The sequence below is a fragment of the Xiphophorus maculatus genome, chromosome 18 (assembly GCF_002775205.1).
Source record: "Xiphophorus maculatus strain JP 163 A chromosome 18, X_maculatus-5.0-male, whole genome shotgun sequence".
Lineage (NCBI taxonomy): Eukaryota > Metazoa > Chordata > Actinopteri > Cyprinodontiformes > Poeciliidae > Xiphophorus > Xiphophorus maculatus.
In genome coordinates, this window is record NC_036460.1 from 13,019,677 (window position 1) to 13,029,709 (window position 10,033).

Consider the following 10,033-nt stretch of genomic DNA (forward strand, 5'->3'; position numbering starts at 1 on the left):
GGACGGCGGAGTCCCTGCTCGAAATTCCGTGAAAGAGGTGTACGGAGCCTTGTGCCAGAACCCCATCAAAATGCTGTCTACATCGTTTTAAACTGTGTGATTGTGAGAGTGAGCGTGAATAAAAATAGCAATAGGTATTTTGTTCCATATAACACAGTAGGAGTGTAACAGGTAAACCTTTTATGGATGCAAACTTGACTAAAAACCCACCTGTTTAGGATTGTATTTGAAACGTAATCAATTACAAATTTATTGATGGAGCCTGACTTAATGTCGTGTTTTGATTGCTGATTCTATGTTGCATTGTGTTTCTGTGTTTGATATGATGTAAAGCACTTTGAAATGCCTTGCTGCTGAAATGTGCTATACAAATAAAATTTGATTGATTGATTGATCAATTCTTTTTGCATAATTAAAATAATTCTTCTCCAAGAACAGATAGAAAAGAATGGTACAATTCAGTTACTGTTGTGTGGAATAAGCACTTCAGATTTCCCTCTAAATATGTGCAATTACTTTAAACATTTGTGTTCATGCAATGTCACATTTTTACTTAAGGTTTTGTACCAGTCCATAGATATGAGAGAGTTCAAGCATTTCTTTCTCTTTTGCTCTGAATAAGCTAGAGCTTGTTGAATAAGCTTGTTATTAATAAATGATGGGTAATAAATTAGGCTAATTTTGGAGGAATAATTATTATCTTCTTTTAGCTAAAGTCGCTCTCTAATACAGAATGTTTATTTTTTACGTTTGCTAGTTCATGCAAACAGTAAACGTGGAACAACCTCACTTAATTTGCAACGGAGGAATGTGGCTGGATTATTCAGCAGGAATAATGTACTAACCCGCAACTAAGAAGTAAAGAGGGGTCAGAAAAGAAGCACAGTGTTTGCACACGTAAATCGTGTAATTCCCTCTGGAGAAGTGCAGGAATACACAGTTATTTTCCTCCGGGAACGCCTGGCCCGGCGCGCTCTCCTGCGCTGCTGCTGCTGCTGCTCACCATAGCCTACTTCTCGTTAATCGGACGGATTACCAGCGCAACCCTCCACCGTCTGCTCCGTTTCTATTTCAAACCCCGGATAGTCCCACCACCACTGTAACCACGCCTGTCCATGTGTATCAGTGACGATTGCGTGATTTGACAAGCAAATAGATAATAATTTTAGACATCCTGTTGTGTAAGACGAGCAAAGGCGATATTAGGCGCAGCAGAGCGCATTAGAGATAAGACGTTCACAATCAAAAGCGCTTTGGACAGAAAGGACATGGCGACTAGTGAGGGAGAGAGAGAAAGAGAGGAAAGTGTTTGAAAATGTGGACTTTAGTTTTTGTGGAACTGCCAGGGATTTGTCTGCTTGATCCAAACAGACTCCAATGAGGAAGGTTGGGATCAAACGGCTGTGGCACGGTTTTTATCCCCTTGTTTGTTTGTTTGACATAGTTTAATTCCAAATGGATCTGTTTTAGCTGCGCAGAAGCGGAAAGTTTTGTAAGAAGGATTTGCCCTCTTTGAGCATTTCCTATCATCACTACAATCTACAGCTAGAGTAAAGTGTTAGGGATGAGTAAACAAGTTTAGAAGTGTCACACAACTTACCCTCCATGCAGAAGATAACCATCCAGGCTATCCACAGGTCTGAGTTCTGAAACTTCACCATGGTTCTGGAGTTTTCACAGACTCGTTCTCACTATAAGTCCAGTGCTTGTTTCTTTGCAGAACTCTCGCAGATTCGCAGATTCCTTAAAGGAAACTAGCCGCTCCTTGTACAGTCATGAGACACAAATCTGTGACTTTACGCAGCGCACCCCCCTGTGTCTATTCCTCAAACATGATTGAAAACACAAAACACAGCGTCACTGTATACTCTCTCCACTCCAGATTCCTTATAATCACTTCTCCTCGACCGTTCTTTATCCTTTGGTAGCTGACGGTGACTCTAAGACTGTTTTTCTCTACCGGCACCTCTCCAGACACTTTTACGCACGCCTGCACAGAAGTCAGCGTCCACCCACTGACGTCCCCAAGTCTGCCCGCTGACGCCGAAAGAAGTCTAGAAAAGGCTCCGAGGCTGGCACGTTTCCCGTCCGCTTGCTGAGTCTCTCCGACGCGTCTTGTTGCGCTCCATGGTTTCTCGTCTGCTCCGCTCTTGCTGAGCGGACATCCGAGAAAGTTGGCCAAAAAGAGAGGCACTACCAGTTCCGCTCTGTGCTTTTCAAAATAAAAGACGCCCTGCAGACTTATGCAGACAAAGCCTGAAGTTCTCAGAAGTGGTAGGCTGAACTATGAACGGAGTGGGGATAATCAGCCAGGGAATTTGATCCCTCACACCAGTCAATTTAAGTTGCACTACGGTGTTTGTTATTCTCATTAACTTTCTGTATTTTTTCTTAAGCATAACTATATTTAGCATAATATTACTTCATAGATGTATCTTAACTATCTCAGAGATCCCTTACAGTTACTGTCTAAACTGCCTATAAAAAAGTAGGCTGGATCCTGGAGTGTGTTAGGATAGAGAAGATGCTCTGTAATCAGAAAACATGTTTTTTTTGCACTTGAAATTGTGTCCTTTGATAATTAAAATATCTATCAAGCAATTTTTTTTCAAAATTTTTTAATATTTAATTAAATGATCAGTATTCTGATAATTTTGATTCAAGTGAAATTGTTAGAAATGACACATTTGAAACAAATTTGTTGGAATTCAACACATTTGCAATTGCAAAATGAAAATTGTTGCATCAATTTCATTGGGCAAATCCTGACATTTTGTTTAACCCTCCTACATCCGAAATGGATTTATTCTGCACTTTTATGGCTACAAAATTATCCAAAGTGGTGCAGTGAGGGAGCTTGTCTGTAGGTTTTCAATGACAACTTAAACTTTCTATATCTGGCATTGATTTGCTATTATTTTGTGCACAAACAGTTTAAAGGGCAAGAGAAGAAACATGTGAATTTCCCTCTCTACTGATAACAAGGATACACGGTGTGAAAGTTTATCCCAGGCGTTTCCTGCATGACATATCCAGTCTAAATCTGAAATGAAAACAAGATGTTTTAATTGAACTATTGTCTATTACCTATTTCTGTGCCTCCTATTTTGGGTGTGTGTAGGATCCGTTAGCTTAAACCAGTAGAACCTGCAAGGCCATTGTATGGGCCGAGCGTCTCAACCTCATACTTTATTTGAAGTAACGTAATGTCACGACAGCAAGCCGTCTGGGGAGATTCAATCGAAGAAAGCTTGAACGAGAAGGGCGTTTATTTTCTAGGCAACATTTCCGCCGGCCCACTTCAGCGCGAGTGAGTCTGCGCGGCTTGACTTCGCTCAGCTGCGGATGATTGAGATGAGCTCGAGCCCGGCTGTTGCTGGGAGACCGCTGACGCTAGACGAGGGAGAGACGTCCATGCCCTCCTGCGGCGCGCGCACAGTACGACTGAGAACACTGGGATAGAATAGAATAGAATAGAATAGAATAGAATAGAATAGAATACTTATAAACAAAGCAATCTTTTGATACCTACATTGTGCTACAGCTTTGGTTTCATGACATATTTAAATTATTGTTGCTATAAATAACAATGACAAATATAAACTCTAATAAATCAGAGCTACATTTCTGCTGTGTGACTGTTTTCTTTTTTTTCTGCCATACACACAGAATTCAGTGGCTTCTTTGATCACCGCTGCTATATTAGGCCCTCAGTTCTGAGTCATTATTCCTAGTTTGTAATGTAAATATCAATGCAGTGTCAATGCAACATGCAGCTTTTCAGGTGAGCTCTACAATGCTTACTCTGCAGGAAATGTGAGGTGGGTTGTTTACCACTGCGGGAGGTGGGGGGTAAGAGAGACCAAAGCATGCCATGAGTGATTGAAATACTGTACGCTACAAAGAAGACACCATCAAAGGACCTGCATTCAGGCCTCTAATCACTCTGATCCATTGATGACACTTGGCTCACCTCAACACCAAATGATTGCTGGGATCTTTTAAACTTTACAGCATGACCGGTCTAGAAGTTCATGCAAACATAAGGGTACAGTTGAAGTGTTTTGTTGTTTGTAGTTCCTCTCTAATTTGGGTTTTAGAAAATTGGAGAATGACTATAATCAAAGAGAAAAAACACACAATGAATGTAAAACCATCCCTCCATCCTGTCTTCAGGATTTCAAACAATAGACATATTAGGGTCGAAGCATCTGAAGAATGCCCTGAGGCTTTTGTATTGCTGTCTACGTCCTTCCTTTCCACAGCATTTCAGATAGAAGATTTAGACCTACAGTACATGCATAAACTGAAGAATCAGTTGCTGTTTTAAAGGTTTTGCAACTTTTTTTGAAAATTGTGCAAGTTTCAAAGACAAAGTAATACACATTGCGCTGGATCACATCCAGGTGAATGGGAGGACCACTGGACACCCAGCATACAAACTGAGTGAGACAAGAGAAAGTTCTCTTTTATGAGTAGATTTACAACATTCAACTAATTTTATGAGAAAACCTATTAATATGACTACCTTTTAGTTCTAGATTAAAAAACAGCCATATTCACATTTGAAAAAGATGCTTAAGACCTACTGAAAATTGATTGTCATTTATTAATAATAATAATAATAATAATAATAATAAACACCCCCTTGAATCATCAACTAACAATAGTTGTAAACTGCCACTCATCTAGCTTCCTGCAGTGACTGGCTGGGCAACTCCATCTTGCATGACAAAAAGTGAATCTGGCCATGTATTTTTGCAGCTGCTTTATTTTAAGATTTGATTGAAAATGTTATAACCTTGAGCCACCACAAGGCGATGCTGGTTTCCATTGTCATGGCCAGAAGTCACTGAAGTTTTAAATGTTTGCCCAACTTACTTCTTTCAACCATAATGCACTTTCTTTCCCCTGTAAGCAGTCTTACCCTTTGTTTAACAAAACTTTTCTGAGCCAAATACTTGTTTGTAAGATAAATGCTGACTGTAAAATCCTGAGTCAGATCAGATATAAACTTTATAGAAGCATAAAATATTCTGTGAAGTACACAACAGACCATTATTGGAGGGGTTACTTGTATTCCTTAGTTACACATGATCTACATTTATTGATTTGATTAAAATTGGAACGGGAAACCATTTCCAAAAGTGCACTAAGAAAAATAACTAAAAGAAAAATATCTTAATAAAAGCCGCATTGACAACTGCATAGCTAAAACCAGATGTTCAGCTTACAGAATGTTACCATTAATTTCATTTGTGTTGTGAATTATTATTAAAATAAATTTATGCAACACTTTCAAAGAACCTATCTTATATCCTCATGGTAATCCATAACTGAAATTTTCTTTGATTTTATGAACACATGCTAAATAAGTTTTCTGTGCAAATCACTGAAGGAAATTAAACAACAACCAACAAAAGCCAGGAAGTGTAAGACACGCCACAGGACAAGATTTATGAGAAATACATTTTGACCTGGCTTATGCTCACACCTTCTGGCCACATTAATTCTTTTGGAGAAATGTTCTTGTAAGCTGTTCTTCTGATTGCTGCTTTCAATACTCCCCTTATAGATTTAAATAAGAAACACAGCTCTGAACATGATGGATGGGTTAAATTGGGCTTCTTCAGCAGCCCCAGAAAAGATGCATGCTTGATTTATTATTGATTCGTCTCTGAAACCGCTCTATTTTTCTTTTATTCCACACCCACCATAAAAGATTCAAAAGACCTGAAGGAGATCCTCATTGCTAAATGCTGCAAGTCTCCTCTGGACGCCTGTCATGGAGTTTACTGTAGCCTAAATATTGATGTCAAGTAAACAACTAAGCCTTTGTTTTGTTGTGTGTGCTGTGTTGCATTGGCTTTGACTTGTTGAACCTTTGTTGGCATGAGAACATTCACTTTTGATCTTTAATGGATCTTTTTGTGGCATGGGTACAAGTTTGATAGATGCCCAAGTACTTTAAAATCATTTTTCTTATAAGCTTGGAGGGTTACTTATAAGCTGCTGGATTGAAGAATTCTCCTAAAACTTACTAAACAGTCATTTTTCAAAACCATCTGAAGTATAAATAATGCAAAATTCAAAAGCCATGTTTAAATATATTGACATAAAAAAACATTGCTTTCTCTGAAAAGCTAAGCGTTGCACTGTAATATTAAAAGGCTATTATTTAATCAGACGCTTTCCCACATAATACCAAAAACTCCTAGAGATTTATTTTCTATCTAACAAAATATGGGACTAAATGTACAGTTGATAAATGACAGCAACTCATTTTTGCTAAAATATTGCCCCCTGTTTTCAGGTTGGGGTGTTTGTTGGCACAGCATGAAGGTTCTCAGTTTGAATTCCAGCCTGAGGTCTTCATGTTGTTTGCACGTTCTTCGTTTCCAGATGTGAGTTTTCTCTAATTTCCTCCCACAGTCCAATAACGCGACTGTTTGTTTGATTGGCTTCTCAAAATGGACATTTGAATGGATGTCTAACCTACAGTATGTGTGTCTCTGTGTTGCCCTGACAGCGTGAGACAGGGTAAACCATCTCACACCCAATGATCACTTGAGGGCACTCCAGCCCATCCACAACCCTGCATATAGAGAAGCAGGTATAGACAACTGATGGATGTTTACAGAATGACTTTGGAAGCTTTCAGCACCCTTTCTCTGGGAATGTTTTCAGTTTTTTAGATACTTTATCATCTTCTTTGATGGACCACTGGTGTCTTTAAATGGGTCATACTGCACTACAAGCTCATGGTTAGGCCACCGTGATATTTAAAGTAAAATCCATTAAAGAAAGCATAAAGGTTAAACATTTTTCAAAAAATACTATTGAAACAGCAAGAGCATATTAGTGGAACAGAAAGAGGATTTGACTGTGGTGCAAAAGCTTTGGCTTCAGAAAAGGGACTCAAAATCTCTGCTACCTAGACAGAAATCATTGGCCTTTGTTTACAGATTGGTGAAAGCTGGAGAGTGGTAGTGTGAGAAAGTATTGTTCACCTCATGAATTTCTCAATCTATATCCTTACAATCAGCAGTCCCAATCACCTCACTGAGGAGTTACTTGGTATTCAAATTTAAAAATGACTGATTGCAATATTGTAGGGAAAAGGTTATAAGAAAAAGAGGCTTATTTTCTTTCCTTTTTTTTTTTGCTAAACAATGTTTAAATATGGATGGACCAATTTCAACTTGAAATGCATAGCTTTAACTGTTATTAATGTTCAGCGTAATATTTTTCATAAGAAAAATACTACAGTGCTACTACAGAATTTACACAGTGTTGCATCCCAACGCTGTATTTAATTGAATTTTATTGATAAATAAATGAATGCAGGCTTGTTCGGTAAGTGGGAATCAATTACATTAGACATGTTCACCCTGATACCCCTAAATAAAATCCAGTGTAACCATTTCCCCTCACCTGTCAGTGAATTAGTAAAAAGAGCCAATCAGTGTGCAGTTTAATCTTAGTATAAAAATGATGCACTTTGAATGGTTCTGAAGTTCGCTAGATTAGACTGGTAAAACAGAAATTCTTATGAAGGTTAAAAGAATAGATTTTGACTGAGGGGAATCCAAGTAAAAAGAATAAAAACTCCATACATATTTAGATTTGCTAGGAAGAAATTAATAAAAATCAGTCCTTCACAGTCAGGCATGACTTCACATCAGCCAAATAAAATACATCGAAGTTTGTTGGAACATAAGGAAATGTGGAAAGTTTCAGGAAGTATGGAGGAATCTGAAAAGCTCTGAGCACAGTTCTGAGCTGGCTGACCGCCAGCATCTAAAAATACAGATTACAGTCACCAGGTAGAAAAATTTAAGCAAGCATGAGCAGTATTTTGGACAAAATCAATGGACTGATTAGTAAAAATTGATGGAACTTTGTAGCAAGAGTATAATTATGGATATGGATAAGTATGAATTATGATGTGGTAATTTTATGATAAAAAATTATCTCCGTTTAAATGTTATCTTTATACAACTGGAAATAATTTACATTTTATTTATTTATAGGTCCCACTCATAGGAGCTGCGCCTTATTTATGGATGCTATTGCATTAGTCACCGTTTCTGCTCAGTATCCTCCCCAATTTCCAACAGTAAAACTGTTTTACTTTTACATTTAACCAAGTACTGTTCCAAGTAGATTTTATAATTAATATGAAAATACTCTATTCAATTCTACAATGTATATTCCTATTTTCAACATCAAAACTCTGCTGACTTTAAAAATAGAAGCCAGCGCCATCTTGTGGCGAGATCAAAACATAGAAGGTGAAATACGACGCAAATAGACTTCTTGTAACTGTTTACTTCTTCAGATCATTTTTGTTTTACATTGTGTACAGATAAACCACATACGCCATTATAACAAACAAGAATGGAGTGGCAAACAGGGCCGGCCAGGTCCACAGGGGAGATCAATCCTGAAATGACAGCAAATGTTACTGGAGAAGAGAGTAAGAAAAAAAAAAAAAAGATTTATAGCTGTTCCACAATAGCTGTCAGACAACATTCACGACGACTGTTAAACTGGCTACTTCTTGCCCACTATGGGCTGGGTTGTTCATGTAACTGCCACACATTCATCTGTAGATTCTGAACGATAAGAACTCGTCCATAAACAGAGTATGCAAACCTATGGGGTGTGGTGTGTTGTGTTAATAAATTGTGCATAACCAGTAAGACCAGTTGTGGATGCTGTACACACAGGCTAAAAAACAATGATTTTGGAGTGAACTTGTGACTGCAGGTGTGACTACAGGTCTAACAGGTGTGGAGCTATTCTACATGTTCAACTGTATTTCATTGGATATTCTATGTTTTCTACAAATATTAGAATTGAACATTGGGTAAAGTTCTTCTTCAGAATAAACGGGACCAGATATTTAGTAACCAAATAAGTGGGGATACTCTACCTCATCACTGCCGGAAGATGAGGAACCGTCTTTCTTTTCCTTCTTTTTCTTCTTCTTTCCATCTTTGTCCTTGTGATCAGACTTGTCTTTGGACTTTTCCTTGTGATCAGACTTATCTTTGGACTTTTCCTTGTGATCAGACTTGTCCTTGGACTTTTCCTTGTGGTCAGACTTGTCCTTGCTATCGGACTTGTCACCCTGAGAACAGAAATAGTTTGCACAGGATCAAACTGACGAATGATGGCTCTTGGGACATACACTTCATCTAATAGAGCGAGTCCTGCACTGCTCTAAAGCCTCAAGATACGCGTAAAACATGGATGCATTTTCAAATGACAAATGTAAACACAAATCCACAGCATTTCCTTGTAGATTTCCGCCAATGAAAAAAAAAAAAAAAAAAAAAACATTCCTGCGCCTGGTAGCGACTTGCTGTAAAGACCTCTTACCTTTTTGTCTTTATTTTTGTTTTTGCTCCAAGGTAAGCTGAACTCATCCTTCTGTGCTTCCTCCTTCGTGATCTTCTCCTCTTTGTCACCCATAGCTGCAAATAAGGTCGTTTAAAAACAGAGCCAATATCAAAGGCTTGCAAAGAAAAGCATTGGTCGCGTATGTTACGCAAACCTATCTCCATTGTCTTTTTTTTTTTTTTCTAATAAAGTTCCAGAAATTACAGACGGATACATATCAGCAAAGGATAGTGAAAAGAATAATGTGTCCTAGATTTATACATACCTGAAGAGAGATCAAAACTCATGTGTTTCTCCGAGTTTTGCCGCTGCTGAAAGTTCACCTCTCCAGTTTACAGGAAACCTGTTTGAGGCGCACCTAAAGTACTCAACTAGAGCCACGCCCTCGTGACAGCTCCCCTTTTTGTTGATAAGGAAATAATTCCATGACGGCTTACTTATGTCACCCGCGTGTTGTTGCTGTCGGACAATAGTTATTTCGAGTCGCAACAGAAAAACGGAGTTACTTTAGGTAAAGTTAGGTTCATCTTTTAATGATAGAATTTTGAATAATTGCCGGATTTATTCAACATTTATGCAGACACAAAAATGGAAGAAATAGAACCGAAAGAATTTCATTTAATGC

At 38.2% G+C, this 10,033-nt stretch overlaps 2 protein-coding genes across 3 annotated transcripts in view; both read right to left on the reverse strand.

Moving 5' to 3' along the window:
- Positions 1–2,141, reverse strand: part of igsf11 (immunoglobulin superfamily member 11) — a 114,387-nt gene extending 112,246 nt beyond the window's left edge. For both annotated transcript variants that reach the window (XM_023351880.1, XM_023351879.1), the window contains exon 1: positions 1,601–2,141. In XM_023351880.1, coding sequence (XP_023207648.1) covers positions 1,601–1,661 — 61 coding nt within the window. In that variant the 5' untranslated portion in view covers positions 1,662–2,141. The remainder of the gene's footprint in view (positions 1–1,600) is intronic.
- Positions 2,142–8,311: 6,170 nt separating this feature from the next.
- On the reverse strand, positions 8,312–9,781 carry LOC102222894 (mediator of RNA polymerase II transcription subunit 19a-like). The gene is made up of 4 exons (XM_005807945.2): positions 9,674–9,781; positions 9,388–9,482; positions 8,939–9,136; positions 8,312–8,446 (listed from the first exon to the last, which is right to left on the reverse strand). The coding sequence occupies exons 1-4, from the start codon at positions 9,693–9,695 to the stop codon at positions 8,441–8,443; spliced, it is 321 nt and encodes a 106-aa protein (XP_005808002.1). The 5' UTR covers positions 9,696–9,781; the 3' UTR covers positions 8,312–8,440.
- Positions 9,782–10,033: the final 252 nt, after the last annotated feature.